Below are 26,871 nucleotides of genomic sequence, written 5' to 3'. Positions count from 1 at the left end.
TTTATTTTAGAAAAAGTGATTATAATGCTTGAATTTATAATTTCATAATTGATTATATTAATGTAAATTGTAATCAAATTTCGAAACAAAACTTATTTTCAAGCGTAATAAATGAATTAAAAATTATTTAATTGGCATAATGGATATGTAAACAAAAAAAAATTGTTGCACGGCTAAAAGCGATAAATTATAACTTTTATCAAAATGTGGGTTTGATATAATGTAATTTGAAAGGTGATTATTAAAAATTTGACCAAACGGGTACAAGAAATTACATTTGCGATTCAATCACAAATATGACCAATCAAAAATAGACGTTGAGACTATGTTTACTCGGAGGATTTGGGTTGTTATTAAGTCAAATCCTAGTTTATTAGGCATTTACTTTGACAGTTATTTGCTTAGTTCCAAAAAGCAACATATAACATATAAATTATTAGTCAAAACACTAGAAAAAAAATTTTTTGGACCAAAAAATTGTGACAAGTTTGAATTTCCTCATAATAGCATGCATTAATTATGAGGAACTTTTATTTTTGTTGCAATATATATTTAACTAGTATAAAATCCATATCAAGACACGGATAAATATTTTCAATTTAAATTGTGACTGTAAGAATAAATATTTAAGAACGTGTGCTTATATAATTGAACAAAAAATTATTATCATATAATTTTAACTATTTCTATATAGCAATTATATCTAGAGTTGATGATAATAGTGAAAAAGTAGAGCAAAGAAATCGATCATCTAAAAATCTGTTAAATATTTTCCCACCTTTTTGTCAATAAGTTATTGAATACAAAATCTTGAAATCCTTTTGCTACATATATAAATATTCAACAAATAACAATATATTATTGATAGTATTCAAAGTTACAGACATGATTGTATAAAAATGAATTATCTAAGATGAAACTTTAAGCCTTTTCTGCATAATTTATTCACATTTCTTCAATATGTGATAGAATCTTTTACCTTGATAACTATGTATGTTCAAATATTTCATCCATCTTCAACGTGCAAAAGAAAAGAAGAGGAGAAATGAGAAGGATTCTTCATTAATGAAATTGCATGCCAATATCCTCGATTAATATTTATTTTGGTATAATTCCTGACAAAACTAGTAAAGTTATAAAATAGCTAAGCTAGACAAATTACTACTAAATGAAATATAAAAAGGCAGAATAAATACTGAACTTATTAGTGAACTGTAAATCATTGCCATGCATTACAATTAATTAATATGCGATACATTCACGTAGATATGGATTTTATCGGAGGCCTTACTAGCCTTGATACGAGATGCGTCTACACGAGCTGCGGCTCAAGCCATGGCCCAATTTGTAGCGCAACAACCAGTGAACCCGCCCCCTCCTTCCCCTCGCAGAAGTCGAGAACCATTGAAGCCGAGGATTCCTACTTGCTGTTGGCTGTGGCACCTCCAAGACGAAGCCCATTTGCCTCCAATATTCTGGCCGAGGCGCTCCCAACCGGTCTCAAGGTGTCGAATCTACCAGAATATGACGGGGTAGGAGATCCAGAGGAACACCTAGACAAATTCTATGCTAAGATTGAGTGGTATGATTTGAGTGATGCAGCGTACTGTAAAGTTTTCCGCACTATACTTTGGAAACACGCGTTGGCCTGGTTTAACCAACTGCCCGCTGGACCTATTTCCAGCCTAGAGCAGTTGGTTCAACGCTTTTTGCACCACTTCTCAATGAACAAAAAGATCCCGAAAACAGCGGCATACCTGTTCACTTTTCGCCAGAGAGAAGGCGAGGCCCTAAGAGACTTCATGCAAAGATGCGTAGATGCAGTGCATGAGGTTCCCCACGTCAATCAAGAGTTGTTAGCCAGTATCGTCCAGCAGATCTACAACCGGGAAGATTCAAGGAATCTATAGCTGGCAAACCCCCTAGCACTATGGAGGATTTAATTGTGCGTTCACAAAAATACATCCGCATAGAGGAGTCGAACGCGATGGATCTTTCCTTCAACAACAAAAGGAAAGGTCGGGAAGAAGAGAAAGAGTTGAAGAAGAAGGAGGAACACAAACACGTACCTCCAACTGGTTTCGCCCGCTATACCCCTTTGAATGCCCCCAGAGGGGAGATATTAGTTGTAGCTAAGCGGCAGGGACTGATCAATCAATGGCAAAAAAAAAATGAAAGACAATCCTAAGAGGCTCAAATCCGACAAATACTGTTGTTTCCACCGAGACAGAGGGCACGCAACGGAGGAGTGCCACCATTTGAAAAATCAGAAAGTTGATTCAGAGAGGATATTTAAAAGAATATGTCAATCAGGGATTGAAGCCCCAACCCCGGGACTCAACCTCCAAACAAGCTGGGAACGGCGACAACCTCCCCACAGCAGGGGTCATCGCCGTGATTTCGGGTGGCCCTGCTGGGGGTGACTCGGCCAATGCTAGAAGGGCCCTCACTCAAGCAGCTAGGGGGAGTCATGCGCAAACCCCTATCCAAGTTCACACCATTAGATCACAACAAGAGGACGAGATTTCATTCAGCCAACAAGACTTAGAGCTAACGAGGAATCAAAACAATGACGCCTTGGTCATCTCCGCCACAATATCTAACTTTTGGGTCAAAACTTTTGGTGGATAGTGGAAGTTCTGCTGATATTATATTCTATGATGCATATGTCCAGTTAGGGGTCGATAATGCACAACTTCGGAAGGTGAACACCCCTCTCACGGGTTTTAGCGGTGACATGATCCAACCAATGGGGGAGGTGATGCTGCTGTTATCCCTCGGTTCTCATCCAAAAAGATCCACGAAATTAGTGAAGTTCCTCGTGGTGAAAGCCCCATCCGCTTACAACGTCATCTTGGGTAGACCAAGCCTGAACCTCTTCCGAGCGATAGCATCTACTTTCCACTTGAAGCTGAAATTCCCCACTCCTGACAGTGTGGGGGAAGCGATAAAGGATGAGAGAATGGCGAGGGAGTGCTATATGAATATACTTAAAAGATCTCGCGAGAAGACGGATGAAGCGACCAATGAAAAAATGAAGAGAAAAATAACTGATGGGAGACGAGAGACAACAGACCCCCCGGAAGGGTACGTTGGAGCACCTTGTGGGGAAAAAAGAGTCGAAGCTGTGGAAGAACTGAAGGTGATCCATCTCTCCACAGATGGCGAGAAGACTGTAAAGATAGGCACAAAGATGTGTCAGTCCACTGAAGAAAGTTTAACACGATTTTTGGTTGAAAATGATAGAGTGTTTGCATGGAGCATGATGGATTTCTATGGAATCCCACCCGATGTCATCACTCACCAGCTCAATGTAAATCTCGAAGCAAAACCAGTGAAGCAAAAGAAAAGGATATTTGGACTGATGAGAAATCAAGCAATACAAATGGAGATGGATAAGCTGTTGGAAGCCAAGCACATACGCCCGGTGCAATATCCAGAGTGGTTAGCTAACGTCGTCCTGGTCCCGAAGCCAAACGAAAAATGGCGTCTCTGCATCGACTTCACAAATCTAAATAAGGCATGTCCAAAGGACCCCTTCCCCCTCCCGCGAATCGTCCTGCTGGTTGACTCAACCTCCGGATGTGAAATGTTAAGTTTTCTTGACGCATATCAAGGATACAACAAAATTTCGTTGGCGCTTGAAGATCAAGAGAAAACGAGCTTTGTCACAGACCAAGAGATCTTCTGTTACAATGTCATGCCGTTCGACCTGAAGAATGCCAGAGCAACGTATCAACGGCTCATCAATGACATGTTCAAAAACGAGATAGGTCGGAATATGGAAGTATACATAGACGACATGCTGGTTAAGAGTGTCAAAGAACAAGATCACATCAAAGATCTAGAAGAGTGCTTCTAAATCCTAAAAGCTTTTGGCATGAAGTTGAATCCCGCTAAGTGTACGTTTGGGGTGCGAGGGGGAAAATTTCTAGGTTACATGATCTCCAAAAGAGGTATAGAGGCGAACCCCGAAAAAGTCAGCGCTATCATGAATATGCGCCCTCCTAAGTCAATCAAAGAGGTGCAAAAGCTCGCCGAAAAACTGGCTTCCCTGAATAGGTTCATTTCGCGGTCTGCGGATAAGGGCCTACACTTTTTCAAAATACTTCGCGGTGCGGCAAAATTTGAGTGGGACAAATCTAGCCAAGAAGCATTTGATGCGCTGAAGAGGTATTTGTCTTCGCCGCCTCTATTGACAAAACCAAAAACGGGAGAAACCCTCTACCTTTACTTGACAATTTCTGGAGATGCGGTTAGCTCAGTTTTGGTACGACAGGAAAACAGAGAGCACTACCCCGTGTACTATGTCAATAGGATGTTGCAAGGGGCTGAATCCAGGTACTCCCAAATCGAAAAACTAGCCCTCTCTTTAATCACCGCAGCCAGAAAATTGAGGCTGTATTTTTAGTCGCACCAAGTAGTGGTACTGACGAATTACCCCCTGAAGCAAGTACTTTCAAGTCCAGAGCTCTCCGGAAGAATGGTCAAGTGGGCTGTAGAGTTAAGTGAATTTGGTGTCGAATTTCAACCAAGACCAGCCATTAAGGCACAGGCGCTAGCTAATTTCATTGTAGAGTTGGCATATGATGAAGCAGGTATCTCTACGCCTTCCTGGAGTCTACATGTCGATGGATCATCAACGTTGACGGGAAGCGGGGCTGGAATAATTTTAGAGAGCCCTGAAGGTGATAAGTTCGAGTATGCGATAAAACTAGAATACCCTCTTCTAACAATGAAGCAGAATACGAGGCACTCGTAGCAGGGGCGAGTTAGCCTTAGCCGCCGGGGCGAGGAAGATTACCATTTACAGTGACTCACAATTGGCGGTTAACCAAATCCAGGGATCATTCGAGACTCGAGATGAAAAAATGGCTAAGTATTCTTTGGGAGCAAAAAATGTACTTGGAAAATTTGAAGAAGCCTCTACTGTCCAGGTGTCGAGGACGGAAAATGCCGCAGCTGATCAACTGGCGAAACTGGCCAGTTCAATAGCAGCCATCTGAAACAGGAAAATCACTTTTCTCTCTAAGGAAAGGGCCGCGATAGAAGAGCAAGAGGAGACTATGTGCGTAGACTCAATACCTCCAAGCAGGAAAGAAGATATCGTCAGATTCCTAACCAACGGAGCCGTACCAGAGAACCAAAAGGAGGCAAAGGCATTGAGAGGAAAAGCATCCCGCTTCCTAGTGGTAGATGGAGAATTGTACAAACGTGGTTTCTCACTGCCCCTCTTAAAATGCCTAACTTCTGAAGAGGGAAATTATGTCTTGCGAGAGATATACGAGGGAACTTGTGGAAACCACCTCGGAGGAAAGGCCCTAGCAGGAAAAGCCCTTAGGCAAGGTTTCTTTTGGCCAACGATGCTCTCCGACGCGCACAGATTGGTTAGGCGATGCCGGGCGTGCCAAGAACATGCAAACATTAATCACCAGCCGGCAGCGCTGATGCATCCCCTAGAAAGCCCCTGCCCTTTTGATCAGTGGGGCATGGACCTAGTGGGGCCATTTCCGCAAGCCGCAGGGCAAAGAAAGTTCCTAATCATTGCAGTGGACTATTTTACTAAGTGGGTTGAGGCGGAGCTGTTAGCCAAAATATTAGAGAAGGAAGTAATTAAGTTTCAAAGGAAAAACATCATATGCCGCTTTGGCATCCCCCGTGCCATAATTTCCGACAAACTTAAGGATTGATGCAAGGGATTGGGGATAAAATAATTCTTCACATCAGTTAGTAATCCCCAAGCGAATGGACAGACGGAAGTCACCAATCGGACGATACTTCAACATTTGAAGACGCGTCTAGGTAATGCAAAGGGGGCATGGGTGGACGAGCTTCCCAGTGTCTTATGGGCATACCGAATGACGCCGAGGGCCCCAACAGGAGAATCCCCTTTCAACCTGACTTATGGAACAGAGGCCATAGTGCTCACAGAAATAGGAGAACTTAGTTGGCGAGTTAAATATTACAATCCAGACTGCAACGAGTAAGGATTGAGAATGAACTTAGACTTTGTTGAAGAAGCCAGAGAGAAAGTCGTAATCCGAGCTGCTATGTACAGAACTAGAATGGCAAAAGCATACAATGCGAGGGTCAAGCCAAGAAACTTTCAAGTAGGAGATCTAAGTGATGCGAAAAGTCGAGGCCTCAGGTCCCATTGGGAAGCTGGATCCCAAATGGGAAGGCCCCTACAAAGTTGTAGAGGTGGTATGTGCGGGGGCTTACAAGTTGCAACAGTTCGATGGGAAGAACATTCCTCGCACGTGGAATGTCAAAAATCTCAAAAAGTATTATTGTTAAGTTCTCTCAGTAGATAGAGTTTACCTTTTGAACATTTTGTATTAGAGGGCGAAGTAGAAGTGTAACGTTTTTCTCCCCCCCGGTGACCCCTTGCAAAACCTTTGTAATTCGTACTCAAGTAATGAAGTTAATTTTCCTTCCGTAGTTAATCTTTTCGACAAAGGGACTATGGATCTTCATGAGGCCCCCTTGAGGCATTACTTGCCCCGGGATCCCTAAACGGAAGTCCATCAAAGATCTCCCTCCAGTGATGTTGTCCCCGGAAAATTTTGCCCCCCCTAAATGAAGTTGGCAAAAACCCAACTCTGGGACTCGAGCAAAACCATCCCTCGAGGCGACACCCAATCAAAATACTTTGCATAAGAGGAGGCAAACTCCTCCAAGAAACGTACAAGGCAAACAAAACAAAAGCCAAGCCGGATGTCGAAGACTAAATAATAAATTCACTTACATGCCGATAATAAACCCTAGGAAACACATGGAAAACTACGAAACTTCTAGACTTGGGGGGCTCAACCTTCGGCAACTTCCACCACCTCCTCTTCACCCTCCGACACCTCGAGATCGAGGAGTCCAATGTCCTCCTCAACAATTCGGCCTTTCTCGCGAAGGGTCTGACGGAGGACTCGACGGCACCTTCGAATAGCATCGTCATAAATCGCCCGGTCAGTTAAGATTGTCTCGAACTCCTCCGATTTCTAGAATTTCGAAATCGCCTCCTCTTGAGTCTTAGCAATAAAAGTAACACTGGACGACGAAGATAAAAATTTCTCCCACTAGAGACCTCGCGCTCAAATCGACGCTCCCAAGAAACAATATTCCCTAAAACCTCATCCCTCTCTTCCTGGAGCCGGGAAAAGTCGCCTTGCCGCTGCTCCAACGCAGCCTCCAAACGCTTCATTTCGGCTAATCGGGCAGCCCATCGATTTTTAGCAGCCGTTGACACAACCAGAGCCTACAAAAATAAAATAGACTCATCAAAACCAACGGAATCACACAAAGTAGTTGGGTAAAAAGCACGATACAAACCCGACCCATAGTCTCAACTAGCAGCTCATCCATCTGCTCATTCGAGAAGTCCGCCACCTGACCTAAGTCTTCTTCATTCATGATGCCTCGGGTGCGGCTCCAGTATAACAAAGGGCCTCCCGCTTGGCTCACCCCCGCATCACGAGCATCGCCGTCTGCCACTGAAACGCACCTCTCTGCCTCTTTGGAGGGGGAAAAGGACCAACCATGGGAGTGAGGAGTGAACCAGAATGGCCGCTGCCAGTTGAGACCCCATGAGGTGCGACGGACACGGAGCTCCCTACTTGTGGCGGTGCCGACTCTTGGTCACGTCTCTTCTGCTCCCTAACCGCCGCCTTTCGGGCACGCACGATGTCGATCTCAAGCTTCTTACCTGAAACACAATAAATTTAGCGTAAGAAAATCCAAACCAAGTTCATGAAAAGACAAAAATGCATAAAGAAATGTTGCGGATCAACTTAAACGCCGTATGACAATTACAAGAAAATACCAGAAGGAGAATAGTGGGCGAGTCCACCAAGCGGCTAAACAACCCCGCCGCCATAAACCCCTGACGCAATTTTCCAAACTCTTTACGGTGAGTAATCTTGATAGGCGAGCTACTCCACTCGGAGGCCAAACCAACCATCATCTCTGACGTAGAAAAATTTTTCCTTCCAAGGACCCTTGGAAGAAACAAACCCGGCCAAAAACCTACAAGCTTTTTGTGGAGTGAAGTAAAAATACCGCCCATCATCAGAAGAGTCAGACACTTCCGCCATGCGGCGGACGGTCCATAAAGCATGAAAACTTTCTAGTGTTATCAGAAGCCCCAACTCTAATAGACGACGTCGCCAACCCTCGAAACACATAACCGAATTTTGCATAAGTTGGCTAACACAAATACCGTAGCTCCGAATCACTTTGACAAGTAAGGGATGAGGAAGAATGGAAAATCCGTTATCAAAATAGGCAATGTAAACAGTGAAACACCCAGCAGGAGGATCCCTGATCCTTCGACCCCGAGAGGGAAGAATAAACTTATGCACAGAGGGTACCCTATAAGTCACGCAAATGCTGGCGAGCTGCTCTCTTGTCAAAACGCTGTCACAAGTACCAATATCCACCGTGCGACAACGCAGAATGCGATAACCGGGAACGCCCGAACGCCCATCTCTATCAACTCCCAACTCCACAACTACACTCGACCGTGCAGACACCTCGGTAACTTCGGCCTCCTCACTTTCGCTCTCAACCTCCTCCCCCTCACTCTCGGTCTCCTCATCCTCACTGATGACCTCATCGTCAGTCTCACATCGCTTGGAGCCAGCCGCCCCATCCGATGCTATGTCATCACATTGTTCGCTACGCCTAAGCTCCGTTGAGTTTAATTCAAAATCAGACAGATCCTCTAAATCCTCACCTGAGTCAAAAGAAGGACACTTAGGCAAACTCATAATCGCGGCAATATGTTCAAGGGAGTAGCCTTCTAAATATGGAGGAAGATCATCCCAAATTTTTTCAGTAGGAGTAACAAAATCCGAAAATCCTCCTCTATTAAAGCCAACCGAAACACCTAGGGGGGGACCCTTGCCGCCTTGGCTCGTGGTGGAACGGGCCGGAGGGGGAACACCACCCCCCCAGCTTGAGGCGCGGCCTCGGGCTAGAAGGGGGGGCACCTCCTCCCAGCTCGAGGCACGGCCTCGAGCTGCGAACGAGGCCTCCCTAGCTCGACGCACAGCCTCGTGCTGGGAGGGGGGTCTCCTCCCAGCCCGAGGTCGTTCTCGGCTCCCCATCTTGAGGCACAGCCTCAGGCTGGGAGGGGGGACTCCCCCCCCCCCCAGCTCGAGGCACGACCTCGAGCTGGAGGCGGGGCCTCGCCCCCCTCCTCAAGGCCGCGCCTCGACCAAGCGACGGGGCGTCCCGTCCCGGCTCGAAGTTTCACCTCGCACCTCCCCCCATCTTCGTCGCTCTCCCCTCCGTTGGAAATGTCATTGTCCGTCGGTCGCTCTCACAATCACCCTCTCCACCCCACATTTTTCACAAAGTAAAATACAAAGCAAATGCACCAAATGAAAAGAGAAGCAAAATTTAACTAAGGGAATTACCTTTGCTAGCCACGGTGGAGAGAAGTTCGGAAATAGAGATGCAAATGGAATGAAGGCAAATGCAAGGGAAAAAATATAAGTATGTGGAGGGGTTGCAATTAATAGCCCCCAACCACCCACCCACTCCCATTTACTATTTGTAGTTAGTCTTCTTTGATGTTTACTCTCGCACAAAATATTACACCAGCAAGTGCATATTCCATCCGAGAGTGGGGGGCTGTATGATATACATTAGTAAACAACATATATAAAATTGTAAGGGTAAAAAAGTAATTGGATATGTAGGAGACACACCATAAGCAAATAGAACCTATCACAGCATATAATTTTCCATACCACTATAAATACCAAAATACTAATTTTTTAATCCAAGTTACTATTCATTGACTAGACCCCATTCTCTTGAAAATTACACATTTTGCGAAAATTGCATTTCACCTGGTGTGCAATTCCGTCGTGGTAAAATCCCGATTTTATCCTTTAGCAAAAAAACCTCAAGTACATCAAGTTTTGAAAATTCTCCCTTTCACTAACATCTTATCTTTTTAGCAATTTTGAATTTCAATAACAATAGTAGTTAAGTTTTGATAAAATTAACTTATCTTTATCATTAGAGAAAATTTAAAATTTATTTAAATTTCTTGACTGATAATCATTTAATGATTCATTATGATATGATTAGATTTTTTATAAACACTAATGATTATAAAAAAAGAAATTATTATATTATCAAAATAGGCAAAAATCGGTCTCGAGCTTTATATGTTTAACACTTATGGTCCCAAAATCCTATTTCTTTAATAGAAGTAGTCCTGTCCCATTAGCAATTAATGGAAACGACACGTGATAGGTCACGATGTTAGTCAACTGCTAAGTGAATGGCGTAGGTTCACATGGGTCCATTCTCACTTCATTTCAGACCAAAAAGATTCCCTTCACTCCCGTTTTCCCCAAATCAAAATCCTAAATCCTAAATCCACAAAGCACCCGTAACAAAATCATCTGACTTTTTGGAGGCATTCTGAAGAGCAATAGATTTTGGAGCAAAGAGTGAGCTTGAGGAACCAAGTGCTCGTTGACTTCCCAAACCCTAAGTATGAGAAATACGGTTAGTGTTTTGATCTTCCTTATTAAAATATGTGTTAATGCTTTGATAAACTTGTAAACAAATGAATGATAGTTTGTGTGGTAGGTGTGTTAAAAAAAATGATTTTGTTTTTTTGAGTTTTATGTTGTTGTGTGGTCCCTTCTGTAAAAACAATAGATTATGAGACATGTTGTTTTTCTTCCAAGGCATGTGACCCTTTCAAAAACTTCTGTACATGTTTTATGTTATTGTGTGGTCCCTTTTGTAAAACTACTTTTGCTTGTCCATTTTTTTTTTGTTATACGAGATATCTTCTGTACATGTGGTCTCTTTTGTTCTGTCTCTGACTGAATAAATTAATTAGTTAGTTTGTGTACTGTTGCTTTCTGATTCCTACTCATATTTTTTTAATATTTTTCAGGGAATGAATCCTTTATCACCGTTATTATGTATCACGGGATCAATTATTCGTAGCCTTAAACCTGAATATGTGGGTGGTATTAAAAGTTTGACTTTGTGGATGTATTTAATATTACTGTGGAGTACTTGAACAAACTTGGTGAGAAGTCGGATTACATGGGGCCAGACTACATTTGACCAATTTTACACAACTCAAGTATCAAACTGAGATTGTCAAATTTACTGAAGCATACAGTCCCCAAAACAGAATCTTTACTTTGTAGTTGGAGTGTGTAGAGTGCCCAAATAATCAGCTTGGTTCTGCAAACCCTAATGTTGAACCCCAAATGCAAACAAATGACTAGAAGGAAAAGGGGTAGTAGTAGATGATGGGAATAAGCCTGACTTGAATGAAGTAGAATGGGACAAGGTTTGCAAAATAGTGGATAATTATGCAAAGGATAATAGGGCAGGTGATGATGATGATGGGTTAAGTGAAGGGGAGGGGGATGATGAGAGTGATAGGCTAGAAACAAATATGATCCTCTCTCTAAAATTAGGATGATATTTAGTAACAAAATTGAATTGAGAGAGGCAATCTACAATCATGTTATCGGTACAAAGAGGAGTTTGAAAATATTCAAGAATGATAAAAGAAGAGTTGATGTTAAGTGTCTAGGGGATGGATGTCAATGGATAATGCATGAACTTAAATTTGGAGAAGAGAGTACATTCCAAATCAAACATTATAACCCATAACATAAATGTGCTAGATCATTTAATGTAAAAAATGTGAATAGCAAATGGTTGTCAACCAAATATGAATATGCCTTTAGAACAAATCCTAAAAGGAATGTGAATGGTATAAAAAAGGATGTAATTAAAGAACTTAAGTGTCATGTATCAAGAAACCAAGCATATAGAGCAAAGAAAAAAGCACTTGAAAAAATTGAAGGCAAAGCTAAAGAGCAATTTGATAGTTTGTGTGATTATGCATCAGAAGCAGTAATCCTTGATCCACACTGATGATGGTAATGACTAATGGGGATGATGGTATTGGGCAAAGAAAATTTTCTAAATTCTGTGTGTGCTTTGATGCTTTAGGCAAGTGTTTTTATCTGATTGTAGACCTATGATAGGGGTGAATGAGTGTCATCTAAAGGGTCCCTATGGAGGTGTTTTGCTAACTGCAGTTTCTATTGACCCAAATAATTTGTACCCTTTAGCTTGTGTTGTGGTTTATGGAGAAACTAGGGAAGCATGGCAGTGGTTCTTGGAATTGTTAAAGGATGATTTGCATATTGTAAGGGATAACGCATACATTTTTATTATTGACAAGCAACATGAAAACTGTTGGATTTAGAGAGTTAGCTCTCAAAAAAGAGTTGTGGAATACTACAAAGGCAACAACAATGAGTGAATTTAATTTCAAAATGGAGGAATTGGCTAAACTAGATCCCAGAGTGGTTGAGTGGCTGATTGACAGGCCTTCAGCACATTGGAGCAAGGCTCATTTGAATTGTTTTCCAATGTGTGATATGCTATTAACAACATTTGTGAGACATTAAACAGTTACATTCTTGAGGTCAGAGAGAAACCAATCATGACCATGCTTGAATGGAACAAGAAATGGATAATAACAAGACTTTTAGAATTAAGAGATAAGGCCAGAAAAAAATGGGACAAAAACATCTACCCTAAAACTAGAAAATTTGAAAAAAAACATTGACAAAGCTGCTAATTGCATACCAATTAAGTCAGATGATTGGCATTATGAAGTGTCCTATTATGATGGTGCTAGGTATGTTGTGAATTTGCAAAACCACAGTTGCACATGCAAAAAATGGAATCTGACAGGCGTTCCATGCAAACATGGAATGAGTGCCATACACGTCAATCCTTAGAGCCAGAGGACCTTGTTGATCCTTGCTATAGTGTGGCAGCTTTTATTGAGGTGTATAAATATGCCATCTTACCTATTAATGACCCTAAGCTTTGTGAGGAAACTGGATTTATCTCACCCCTTCCACCCAACTTTGGAAAGGGTGCAGGAAGGCCTGCAAAAGCCAAAAGATTGGAGTCTAATGAGCTATCTAACAAAGGAAAAAAAAAATGACAAGAGGCCAAGGGAATCAGACTACCAAATTTGAAGAGACAACCATACAAGGTGAAGTGTCATTATTGTAGAGAGACAGGGCATAATAAAAAGGGATGTGCAAGGAAGAATATCAACCATCCTGTGCAGGCAAGGAATGAGACCTTTACAATTATGCAACCAACTATTATTGATGAAAAGGCCCCACAAAAAAACTGTAAGTCTTTTAAATTTATTTTTTTGATTAATTTATTATTGATATTACTAACTTTGATTTAATATTATGTATAGACAAGAAAATCCATGCAGTAGGGTCAAATGGAACAATTTTCTGTAAATCCTGATGTAAGTTGAAATATAATGTAGTGACATTAATTATAAACTTGAAACTAACATTAATTTGTGTACAATCAAGGAGAACTACAAGATCTAAATTCATTGAGTCATCCTCTTGACCAAATTTTGCAACTTCTCAGTCAAATACCAGTGGAATGGTAAAAATTATTGGATGTAACATACATTCACTTTTCTTAATCCATGTTAATCTCATTAATCTCATTTTTTGTAGGCAAGTCAACACATGCTCCCCAAGTTTACACAATGCTCAACTGTGAATCAATCTTCTGCTAGTGGAGTCCCTAGTCTCACAAAAGGAGGAAAGAAGTTTGTCACAATGACAAACTTAAGTACAGCACTAGATGCAAATCCCTGTCCAATAATTCTGCAATTAATGGGTCATTTAGGTTGAAGTTGTCCATGTTGTCTGTGCAATTTTCTCCTTGAGGCGTCAAGGTAGTGTCAGAAGTGCATTCCTGCATGGCAGCTCCCTGATGAGTTACAGTGTTTGGAGTTCCTGTGTTATCCATCTTTAGATTCTCCTGTTTTCCATGGCTCTGAATATGTTCAATTTGATTGTCATTCTCCTGTTGATCTTTGACCCCCTTTTTTGGCTGGTTGGTGATTGAGCATTCCGCTGTTGCAGCTGGGGATGATGCTTTGCTTCTTTTTGAATTATGGTCGGCAGCGGGATGGCTTATTGGCACAGTCACCTTTTTTCCTTTATCACAAGCTTGCTTTATCTCAATTCCTGCAAATTGTTGATGCCTGTGGTTAATCTTATTACGGGATGGGGGTTTAGGGGCATTACCTTTCGAAAAGCAGTCAATATCCTTATGTCCCACATGCTTGCACAAAGAACAGTATTCAGGGAGATTTTCAAAAACAACTTTCTGTACTATGGTTACACCATTAATGTGCAAGTCAAATTCTTCAATGATAGGTTTTAGCAGGTCTATTTCCACACAAACCCTAGCTTTTGATAGTTTAGACTTGTTAAGAGTTAAAGCATCAATTTGCAAAGGTGATCCAACCATGCTAGCAACAGAAAATAGAGCTTCCTTACAAAATAAATGAGCAGGGAGTTCAGGAAAGCAAACCCAAATAGGAACAACAGATGATTCTTGCGTCGGAGTAAATGTTGGCATCCATTTGAAAATTCTCATTGGGAAGCCTTGAAGAAACCAAATGCGCCGTAGCCACAGGCGGGAATAGTCTGACTCGCTGGAAAGGGAGATAAGGGCATGTTTGGAGTTGATCATGCTGACTGTAAACGCTCCTTGAATCCCCAATCTAGCAATAAGCTGGTGCATTTGACTGTAAGGGGGTGCTCCATGTGAGAATTTTCCAACAAGGGAAAATCGATAGGGCGCCGCGAGCTCCTCTGTCTCAGCATCTGCAAATGAAAGAGTGGGTCGGCCATGGTTAACAGACTTGATACTGAGTGGTTGGGGGTTATGATCAGCCAGAAAGAATTTTCTAAGATCGCAGGGATGTTGATGAAGACTCCGATTCCCTGTCGAATTAGAGACAGCTTCAGCAAATGATTTAATAAGAGAACTTGACTTCTGCTGCTCAGCATGTTTCTGCAAATCAAGGGGCAATTTCTGAGTTGATTCGCTCGAGTTGGAATTGAAACCGGCTGAGTTGGCTACCAAGGTTTCCATAGGCGTCGAGGCTCCGATGGTGGTTGCTGATCGGAGGGGCTATTTCGCCATGGGAAGGCGAGTCCACCGGTGGAAATCCGGCCGTCAATGCCCGTCGGACGGCAGTGATGGGTTGCACAACCGTCGGCGTTTGGGAGGTTCCGTGATCAACACAATGCCTTGATGGGAATGGATGGGAGATGGTTCGTTCGACTTGCACGGAGGAGACGAGACGGTTGGTGGTGGTCCTCGATAGGGAGGCACTCGGTGGCGGCGAAACGGTGACAGCAAGGATCAAAGGTTAAGGTAAAATCCCAACCTCTCTCGTTGGTGGAATCCAAAATTGTTTAGTGGGTAATGTTCGCCTCGTTGTGGGGATTCGAACGGTATGAACATCGGCCAATGGGTCGTCGGGACGGCGCCGGAATTTGAGAAAAACGATGGCGGTGAAAAAGGGGGCGAAAATGAGGTCTGTGGCTGGCGTGTGGCAGTGCATCGGAGGCTGGTTTAGAGCACGCGCGGCATGGGTGGAAAGATCGTCGGACGGCGAATCTGGATCTAGTGCGCGTGGCCGGAGACGCACCGGAAAAAATTCCGACGGCGGCACGGCGGTGAAGCCGCGACGGATACGACGACAGGTGTTGGCGACAAGGCGGAAGAAGGTCCTGGCTCCCTCTCAGCTCCCGGCGGTTCAGAGCTCACTCTCAGCTCACTCTCTTAGCTTCCGGCACCACTAGCATCTCTCATCTCACTCTCTCAGCTCCCGACTTCTGTTTCTACTATGTCCTGATTAACCTTAATATTGAGAAAGGGCGATTTCTGGTAATATCAAATGCCAATTTAGCTCTTAATAAAGGATCATTCAAATCAGGTTTTTTTGTTATTGGGATAGGTGAATTCTTATAGATCTATCCCCCGAAGGAACCGGACATGATAATTTTTTATCATTCGACTCGAGCAAGACTCAAAAGAACCAAATCAATCCATAAAAAATCTATGTGTTGGCTATATCTACACATATATGAATGATTCAATGTAAAAAAAAATTTACTCGCATTCCAGAAATGGAACTATCCATTGCAAATAATTCGATTCTACGTCTAAGTAAATACTCAATACCCAAGTCAGCTTACAAGGCTGCTATTGGATAGAAAAGGTGAAAACATCTAGAGATGGTGGGGGGCTGTCGCACCAGATATTTATGCTGCCCAGTCTGCCCCTCAATCCTGGTCGTTCATTCCCAACCACTGAATCTGCTTCCATCTTCCGATTGGGATGCCGCTCGGGCAGCTTCTGCCCCTTCTTTCTAGCCTTTGAATCACCAACTTACACTAATTTATTATGTGTTTTATCATTTAATTTCTCTGCACACACAAACACATTAAATGCAAATGTTTGCACAGATATCATTATTAATCATTACTATATATTATAAGTTTACAACAAAGTCTACTAAAAGTTTGATATAATTACGAATAATTTTTTATTATTTAAAAAATTAATAATACCACATAATAAATTATGTTGTTTTTAGATGAAAGTCTGAATTTTTTGAAATTATCAATTTTGTTCTTACTTAAAACTTTGTAAAGAAGTCAGATGAGCCGAATGGAAATTAAATTTTGAAAAAATATAAAAAAAATATCCACTTAATTCATAAAAAAATATAATTTTTTTTTAAAAAAATAAATAAAATTATAATTCATAGTTCATAAGGACATTTTGATCAATTTATCAAAAAAATAGATAAAATTTAACTGAGATTGTGCTAGTTGTTGGACGTATGCAAAATCAACGAGTATTAATAATTTTTCAAACAACAATGATGTATTAATTTATGATTGTATCAGACCTCGTGGAGGCTCGTTCTAATTCTCCCAAAATTTAATTATTATGTAGTTACATATAGAGTATTTGATACAATATCACTAATTAAAAAACAATGATGTATTTGAAATTCTTGTTATAATTATAATCAATTCATCAAAAAACAAAAAAAATATTACACTTAAAAATAAAAAAAAATAAAAAAGTAGTTTTTCGAATTGCAATAGTACTAGTTGGGATTTTTTTTGAGTAATAATTGATAAATATATTAATAATCAATCTAATATTTATAATTAATTAATAACTACTATTAAAATAGAATAACAGCACACGCACTGGTGTAATTGGAACCCATATTCCATAACCTTATAATTAATCATAGTGAGTCAGGCTCATCAACTGTTATGGATTGCTAATTGGGCAAGTTGGGTAATATTAAACAAAATAATAAGCATTTAAATAGTGTTTTTCTTCAAAAAAGAAATATATAATTTGCTTTTCCACTTTGATCTATACCAAAATAAAATAAAGTCAATTTGATTTTGTAAATTGCCAACATGCATAAACTTACTTGAGTGGTTTTTATTTTCAATGAAGCATACATTACTATACAGAAATTATCAATCATGAATCTTCACTATTAAAAAATTTAAGTTTGCGCTATATTATAAATGATCTGAAAGTAAAATTCATGATAAAGTAATATTATTAACTACAGTTAAATAAAATCAAAGTAAAAATTTAAATATTTACCACGATTAATCGATATTCGTCATAGTTTCTACTCATAGTCAAAAAAATTACCGTAGTTTCGACCATGGCTAATGTTTTGACTACACTTGCAGAACAACGATCAATGGTCGTTGTGAAGCTGTGATTGATTTGTATTTCTCATGACTTTTTTCTTTTGATTATAGTAATTAACAATAATAGAAAATTATATTTTTTTCTAGTCCTTTAATAATTATCAATAATTTATAATTATACTAATTAACTATTTACTATTCATTAAAAAAATTATAAATTCATGCATTTTATAAGATACTTTCAAAACTTGTATACAAGATGTAAAATTTTATTTTAAATACAAACTTTTAAAGTGTTTGAATTGAATAAAATTATGAAGCTTATAAGATCATACGCATAATGACAATTTCGCATTGAATATGACCGAAAATGAAAGTGTTTGCAAACAAATTAAAATTAAGCTCTTAAAATCTTACTTTTCAATAATAATAATAATAATAATTATTATTATTATTATTACTGCACTAAGATTCCCCACTTAGCATTGTTAGCATTGACTAATTAAAGTTGAGCATTTTGCAAAAAAAGGCAAAGTGCATGAATTTGAAGATATATTTGAAAATAATATAATTATTAGGATAAGAACTTACATAGTAATTAAATATTTTGCAATTTGTCAAATGATCTTATTAAATTAGGTTTTGATATGAGGTTATAATTTTACCAAATACCTAATTACATCTTGTGAAATTAATTGTGGTATTACATAACTGAAAAAGTAGTCACTACCAAAAATTAACAACAAAATAATTGTGTATCAAATTGTCTCTCTCTATATCTATGTCAGTAATTATCAATAATCACAACTTCATATATTGTTTGTTGACGATGTCGTCACGGGTCTTATAGTAATTGCACGAAAGGAGTTTATTATGTCCTTTATTTAAAAAAAAGAAAAAATTAATTTTTTTTTTTACCTAGTTACTATTCAAGTAATGAATGGGGACTAAATTATCATTAGCACCATATTGAAAAAATCATGATAATAGTTCTGTGATACCTAAGTTAGATAAGTTGTAAGAATAAAGTATTTAGGATCGTACGATATACTAGTGCAACCAAAATTATACCTGAGGCACTCGCGGTGGGCAGCTAGCTATTTATAATTTTTTTCTAAGACGTCGTTTACCTAAGTTAAATGAATGATAAGATTATCCTTTACAAAGTGAATGATAAAAAATCCTGTATAATTAGTTAGGTGGTTATTTATATGTATTACCGAAACACGATAAATTCTATCAAGTGTTTATATTGATGTATTCACATGTTTTTTTATAGGAAAATTATTTTGAATTCTTGTTTACAAAATTTAATAGATAATAAAATATTATTGTGTGCAATTGAGATGTGGTGGAGTGAGGTTTTGTAAGTGTATGAGTGGGGTGGTTACTGCAATATTTTGTTGGATTTGTCTGAATTTAATGAAATTTAGTGGCTCTTGGTTGTATAGTGCATTATTTGGAAATATGATAACTTTTATTTTGAATTAAATTAAAACTCTAAATTGGTTCTATTACTTAATAATATTTTTTCGACTTGTCCTCTATAAATACTACGAAATATTAGTATCGTATTACATTATAGGATTTAATGCAATTTCCGTCCAATGGTATGGTACTTGAATAAATTACCCCTCTATGAAAAACAAGCAAATTACCTTCCTATATTTTTTTTAAAATAAAGCAATTTACATCTGTCTGTAAATTATTTCATTTTAAATAATATAAGGAGGTACTTTGTAATTTCTTTTTACAAGGAATAATTTATTCATTTGCTATAATAATTACAGGAGGTTGCTTTCATTTTTCTCATTATTATAAACTTTCTTGTGTTTTTAATCTTAAATTGTTGATTTTTTCAAGCATTTTATCTTGAAATTTCTTTAGAGACTAAAGCTCATGCTTTATATTTGCATACTTAGTGTTCAATTTTTTTCTTATCATTATATTTTATAAAAATCAAACTTCGAAATTCTAAAATTATTTATTTATTGCATGCTATTGATATGATAAAGTTTATATCCATACTTTATGATTGTATTATCATAATTTTATTAATCTTTTTATTATTATTATTACTCTTCTTGTTATATATTGCAAGAGCCGATCAATTCTATGCGATTTACTGCTTAAAATCTTTCATTGTTTTATTGATTATATGCAACTTGCTGTTAAAAAATCCTCCTAAAATCTCTTATTATAGCTAAAGTCATGTCAAGTTTCAAATTCCTGACTAGCTTCTAAACTTTCGGTCAACAATGTCTTAGCCTATCATTCATAGATGAGCTAGGTTTCATGAATAAGTAGGTAATGGGTTCGAATGCCACCAAACAAGCGAGTATTTAATTGATAATTGAAAACTGGATAGATCCAACCAATGAGTTTGTTAAATGTCGATGATATAACCAAACTGAATAAATAAATGATGAACCAAACTTCCATCCCCTTAACCGATTTCAACCCTTAGCTTCTAAATTGCCAATTCATGTAGCTATCACACATGTCTGGGTATAAACCAGCCTTTATTTGTTGTATTTGCCCTCCGTTCAGATTCTGGCATATATATGACTACAAAGAAAAAGATAAAATATAGGGCAAACTGCCCTTTTTAGTCCCAAAAATAAGGCAAAATAATTTTTTTTGATACCACAATTATGGTAGATGTTGCTTGCAGTCTCATAAAACTCACAATCACGCATTTTTAGTCCCAAAAAGTCATGTATGTTGTGGTTTTGGAAGTGAAAAGGCATTGTAATTTTGGGTCTAAAAAGTCTTAAAATCACACTTTTTGGGATTAAAAATACATTATTTGAGTTTTATGAGACGAAAAGCGGTACCTAAATCGTTGTAGTACAAAAAAAATTCTACCCTTATTTTATATGACTAAAAAAATATTCTGACCTTAAATAAAATCTTAGTAAACCCTAGTTTCAAATAAAAGAACACATGAAAGCGTATGATCAGCGAAGAACAGAATACGACGAGGAAAAGAAGAAAGAAGAGTGAGATTACAAGAGATGCGAAGCAAATTTAAGCAAGGGGCATGCCCTTCATGTGCACAGCTTATCATTTCAGAATGTATATCAGTGAGATAGGGTTTGTATAAAACTGATTGTTCGAAATTTGGAATAGAGAAAAAGAGGGAATAGAGATACACACACTGAGGGTGCTGATGGTTCGAAATGTGCAGCAGAGGATTCCTAGTGTAGAATTACCTACTGCTATTAGCACCTGTGCGCTTTACCGCTTATGGTGGATTCTTTGGCCTGTTGAGGAAACTGCTTAGATTAAACAAGTTGTATTGTACTATTGTACTTCTTTTTACTTAATGAAAATTACCTTTATCGAAAACATAGAGAAAAGAGGGACCCTCGTACCAGAGAAATATTGTTTACACTGGCTTATTTTTGTTGCTATTATATTAAAAAAAGTAAATTGACTTCATCCCTACACAAATTCCATCACTTCCATCATTTGAGGATAATTTTGCTCTCTTTGATTACACCTTAAGGACAATTTTATCTTGATAATTGATTGGTACTTTAATTATTTTAATGGGTTGAAACTATTAAAGACAACCGAACTGATCATATTTTTTTTATGAAATTAAGTGTGGGAGATCCTTAGTGAATCGAATAAAAAAATAAAAAGTATTCTATATATATGTCAAAAGATTCATGTTTGTTTTATGAAATTTAGCAATAAATAAGAAATGAAAAAAGATATTAAATACTTAACGTTAGTCAGCATTTACGACAATGTATATATCAATGCAACGTAATTCTAATATTCTATCAAAAACAAACTCCATTCGTGCCACTTACCACTGTCAAATAAAAAATTATCTTTCAACATTGTATCGATATTTACTAGTCCAGTATTACGTTGACTGTCGAGGACCGCATCCGCCGCCTTGAAAACGATGATGGCCATGATAAGGGAGATGCAGGCCACATCCTCGACAGACCCCCCGGCCTCGAACCACGACGACATGGATGTCGCTGATGAGGAGGGTTTAGATTAGGTTTTATTTTTTAATTAAATAATATTTTATATTAATATAATATTTTTCCTTAATAATTAATATTTCATAATGTTTATTACATTCTAGTATTTCATATTTATTGAATTAATTAAATTCATAATATAATTAATTAAAAATTTCTTAAATTAATATAATTATAAATTAAAATTTATTAAAGTATATAAATTTTTATTTATTTATTTAAATTTATTAAATATATGAATTAAATAATTTATTTATTTATTTAAATTTATTAAATATATGAATTAAATTATGTATTAAAATGTATTACATAATTTATTTACTCGAGACTTTCTAGCATGGTGAGAATCACCCTCAATAGGTCCTCCAGCTATCATTTGTATGATTCCTGTGCAAGGGGGTCAATGATCTCGGTTATGCTTCGAGGAGCATGTCTAGATCATTCCTTGGGGAGGGGTTCTGGGCTAGAGACTTTCGCTTCCTTTTGTCAGCTTCCTGCTTCTGATATGGTCCTGTCCCTCTGGTTTTCTCCCAATGCACATATTCCTGCAGGTATACATTTTGGATAAGTCTTTCAATTTCATTCTTGAGGTGCCGACATTCTTCGGTGGTATAACTATAATCATTATGGAAATGATAGAATTCGTCAGATTTGGTGCGATGGGGGCCATCCTTCGGCAATTTGGGACGAGTATTTTCCTACTACCGCCATGAGAGCATGGTTGATTGGTATGGTCAACAGGGTGTACACTACATTCATTTTCTGAATGATGGCTTTTTGTCTCGAAAATTACTTCAAAAATTGCTATTTGTTTTTTTTCGTAAGGGGATAATTTGATCATTTGTGATATCACAAGGGGGTTGTTTGCATTTTTTCCCTTAAAAAATGCTAGGTCGTTCAAATTCAGTTGTAGGTTATCTGGTGGTTAGTTTTCGGTCTTTCATCCATTTGTGACACAATTATCTTAGCTTAAGCCCAAGTGTTTCGTTCATTTAAATTGCCACATACTTCTCTCAAGTGTTTCTTCCTTGGCAGTATTGTATCCTCTAACACCGATTCAAATACGAGTTTAGCTGATTTCTTAAAAGAACTAGCAATCATCAAAGTCTCATAAACCACTCATCATTTCTCTGTATATACAACAATCATTCATTTTGAAATATGATTGTTCAATCAGGTTGTTTAATTTGGAACTTATTTCGTTTTTTGTTTCACGTGACTTCAAAATTATTTGTCATCAAAACTAGGGAAAAAGATTCGAATAGTCCTATATTTATGTCCTAAAATCATTTTGGTCCTTTAACTTTGACAATTAATTTTGGTCCTGTATCTTTCCATTTCGCTTAGATTTGGTCCTTCAGCCAACTTTATGACCATTTTGCCCTTATTTGGTAATAAAGCCTAATAGTCCATTTTAATACTCTAAAAATGGCCCAACAAGCTTCCGAAATAAATTAAGACCCCACAAATTCGTACCTTATTTTGACAACTCTGTTTCCGGATTCTCCAAGTCCTCGATTTTACGAACTTCCTCCAATCACACTATCGTAGTAGATGATTCGCAGACACTTGGCTCCTTTAGTAACAAAATAACACAGGCCTATTTCGTTTCCTACCTTAGGGAGTGAAAGGAATTCCAATACAGGGACTTAATAGAATTTTGAATGAACAAGTTGAACAGAAGCCTTACTTTTATTGAAAAAATATAGAAAATAATACATAGATATTATTCCTCCATTGGAGGAGACAACTGTTTAGCCTCTCATATGATAGAGGACTTGACTTGTTTGGGAAACCCCCATAAAATGAAAGATTAAAACACTAAAAAAGATTGAAAATACTCAAGACTCTAATACTTTGAAGAGTAGGAGAAGTTTTATAATGATCCCCATCTGCTTCATTGCATCTTTATTTATAGGCGTATGTAGACTTCAAACTCGAACTCCAAACTTGTCTTTGATGATGTCATTGCATTCGCCATCCTCTTGTCTCTTTCAAATGACGTCACTACGTTTATCATTGCCTCGTCTTTTCCAGCTGTTGGTCATAATAGCTTGTCAGCCATGTGATTTCCAGCTGGCTTTCCTACTTTGCTGACTGTTGGCCTTTGTCGTTTTCTGCCGACAGTCTTATTCTTGATCTTTTACATTCTTTCATTTATACTTCTTTGTGTAAATTTTTTTTGTTTTTCTCTTATCCTGGTTTGGTTCGGGTTTATTTTGTGTGACACAAATTTTTGTCTCGAACTGGGGCTTCTCTTGTTTTTCACAGCAAGGGCATAAATGGTTATGCTATTGCCCAACATGCAATATGTTGCACGTCTCAATCCTTGTAACTTCGATCATCGGCAGCTTATTCTCCCAAATTAACATTCTCTTCTTCTCAAATAAGCTTTCTGTGAACTCAGTGCTTTTTCCAATCATGGAATTTAACAAGAACGATCCATTCACTTTGTTGGAGAAGATTTTGAATGGATACTTAACTTTGTCCATCTCAGTGAGACAGACCCATAATCCCCAAGCTCTTCTGGCAGAGATGCTATCTTCACTGATGGCTGATAATAGAGGAGCTTCTCCTGAGGCAGCTTTGATTTTACTAAAAGCCACCATGTCTGGCCTCTGCAACTTCATGAAATAAATGCTGGATGAGACCCTTTTCCTATTGTTTCTAGAGCAACTGATATGAATTTTATCTCCAGAACGTCGCCTCTTTTTAGGTGGGGGTTGTTTTGCCACGAACCGAAGAACGCCCCACTAATCCATTCCGGAAGTTTTGAGATTTTCGGAAAATTTGGTGACATAGTATGAACTGAAGCAAGAGCTCCAAAATCATACCATTCTTGGACATCTTCTGGTTTAGACCCTTCTAACATCCAGGCCCTATTATATTTCTCGGATGTTTCGATAATGGTCTTGCCTGGATTTACTCCTTTATGAGAAATTAATTTTTCCTACATGCGCTGATATTCCTGCCAAGCAGAAAAAGATATCAATTCATTAGTATTAACCTTAAAGGTGTCTGTCATTGACCTAAGGCTAATCTCTCCCTCTTTAACCCTAGAGGTGTTGGGTTGACTTGAATCTATAGGAGTTTGCACTTCCTGTGACTCAATTTTTGCCATTTCACCAGAGTCTGATACTGCAGGTCTAGAGTCCTGTACTCTAAAAGCATGTTCAAGGTCATGTTTCCTCAACTCGTGAGTCATTCCTGAAAGTGATGCCTTCTGAATTGGTTCTCTTAATTCATTCCATAGCGATGTGGATGCTAGTAAGGAACTCCTTATTGCGACCTAGACTGTGTCTAGATCAGCTCTTAGGATTTGTCCGGAAAGTTGGGCATTCACCGCTAGCTGCCCGAACTTCCTGTTAAGCTCCTCGAGGTTTTCTCAGAGCTGCCTGAGTACTAGCATGATGGAGTTTGCTTTAGATGCCTCTGTCCCTCGTCAGAAAATCTGTAATAACATTTCATGAGATTTTATAACGTAGCTTCAAATTTTCGTAGTAGATTGCATCCAAGATGTCATCTGTGGCTTCAAATATTTGTTATTCACCACGTTTCTCCAAGCAGTCGGGAGATATATGTCTTCTTGCTCCGCAAGTCCTACAATTACAGTCTTTGAAACTTTCATTTGCTCGGGTATAGGTCCGTCTGAAAGTTCTTCTTATAGGGGTTCTTCTGATGGATCTTGCATCTGTTCGTCTAGATCCTTGGGATAAAGCCCTTGTGGGTTCTATTTTCTGTCCAAATTTGTATGTTCTGGCTTTCGACTAGGACCACCATGATCTCCGTTGGGAAAAGGTTCTTCTGTAACTCCTAGGGTAGGAGTCACTATTTTGCTTCCTCATTTTCCTTAGCTCTCTTGATTCTCCTATAATAGTTGGAAAATCATTGTTATCACAACAAAGAGGAGCTCGTTTGATTTTACCTCTTAGTCTTTTCATGTTCTTCTAGATGGATGCTTGATAACATCAATCCTTCAGTTTGTCTTTAAGAAAAGACATTCTCCTTGCAACTGAATCTGGTTATCCTTCAGGTGCTTGTATGACTGGATCAACATTTTCCTCCATGGACTGCATATTTTTGCAAAGATAAGCTGCTACTTCCGTTGTTACTCCACTCTGGAAGAAATACTTGCGAAACCAATAGATGTATTCATCTACTATGCAAATAGTCCTTAGTTCAAGGCTGAAAAGAGCCTGTGCATATTCTCTAGCCTTTTCTGCTCTACTTCCCTCGAAGTATCCATCTCCGATGAAGTGTATCTTGATAAGCCTTCCTAGCCGGTCTGCTATCGCGCCTTTCAAATCTCCGGGAAGGATGTTGGCTTTGGTATCTTTTGGAGTATTATCCCATCTGATCTTCAAAGATCCCTCCAAGATCAACTCAACAAGTTTATGAAGTTTTCCTTGGCGAGCTCTAGGGTACTTGCTGCTATCTTGATAGTTGCGATCAACTTCTTGGTCTTAGAAAAAATCGATAATATCCAGGTTAAGTATAGTGCCGTATGGATGTACGAGCTGGAGCATGGTCCTTTGCCAAAGTGTATTTTCAGGTACTTTCTTTGAATTTTTTCCTGGATTTTCCTTTAGTTTGGTTCCACGAAACGTTGGAGTGGCATTAGTGTGGAAGTCTGCACTTTCTCCCATAGGTTGATCCTGCGGAACATCATTAGAGCATGTACTTCCCTCCGGTAGTGGTAGTGCTGGAGTGATCTCACTTGTTTAGGTATTGACTAAATCCACAATCCCGAGTTAGGAAAAGGTTTCCGCCAATTCTTGTAAATCTGATAGATCCGCTCTTGTTACCTCCATTATATTATAGATTTGATGGAAGCGATACTCAGATCTTTTCTAGACTTTGGTTTTGTAATCTCCGTGGCCTTCCCCTTCTAATGTAGAAGAGGTACTACTCCAAGGGAATCCCTGATACGCTTTTGTTTGAATTTAGATCTGCTATTTGTGACTTCAGATCTGGAAAGATCTTAAGGATCTCCTCCACTTTTTAACCTATATGAATTAACCTATGTCCATAGTCTTGGACTGTCTTTTGTATCTCCCTCAGATCTTGGGAGATCTTAGATGTATCTCGAGTTCTTTCCAGTCAAATCCTTTAATCGTAATTTTTAGAACTGAAATTATATAAGAATTTACCCGTTCCGCTTCTCCTAGATGGGATTCAATTTTGGACTTCAGTAGAGTGTAGACGCCTCACTGCATTTCCTGATAGTACCTGTCGAACTTCAAAATTTCTCAGTC

At 38.5% G+C, this 26,871-nt stretch overlaps 2 protein-coding genes across 2 annotated transcripts; both read left to right on the top strand.

The window, feature by feature from the left end:
* The first annotated feature begins 2,569 nt into the window (after window positions 1-2,569).
* LOC148787804 (uncharacterized) lies at window positions 2,570-3,862 on the top strand. The gene has a single exon (XM_088881377.1). It carries the CDS (start codon window positions 2,570-2,572, stop codon window positions 3,860-3,862), a length of 1,293 nt encoding a protein of 430 aa, XP_088737503.1.
* Window positions 3,863-3,991: 129 nt separating this feature from the next.
* On the top strand, window positions 3,992-5,006 carry LOC148787803 (uncharacterized). The gene is made up of 3 exons (XM_088881376.1): window positions 3,992-4,341; window positions 4,465-4,701; window positions 4,745-5,006. Exons 1-3 carry the CDS (start codon window positions 3,992-3,994, stop codon window positions 5,004-5,006), a joined length of 849 nt encoding a protein of 282 aa, XP_088737502.1.
* The last annotated feature ends 21,865 nt before the right edge of the window (window positions 5,007-26,871 follow it).

The sequence above is a fragment of the Sesamum indicum genome, linkage group LG6 (genome assembly GCF_026168435.1).
Source record: "Sesamum indicum cultivar Baizhima isolate 11 linkage group LG6, ASM2616843v1, whole genome shotgun sequence".
NCBI classification, from domain to species: domain Eukaryota; kingdom Viridiplantae; phylum Streptophyta; class Magnoliopsida; order Lamiales; family Pedaliaceae; genus Sesamum; species Sesamum indicum.
This window is presented reverse-complemented; position numbering and strand designations above follow the sequence as displayed.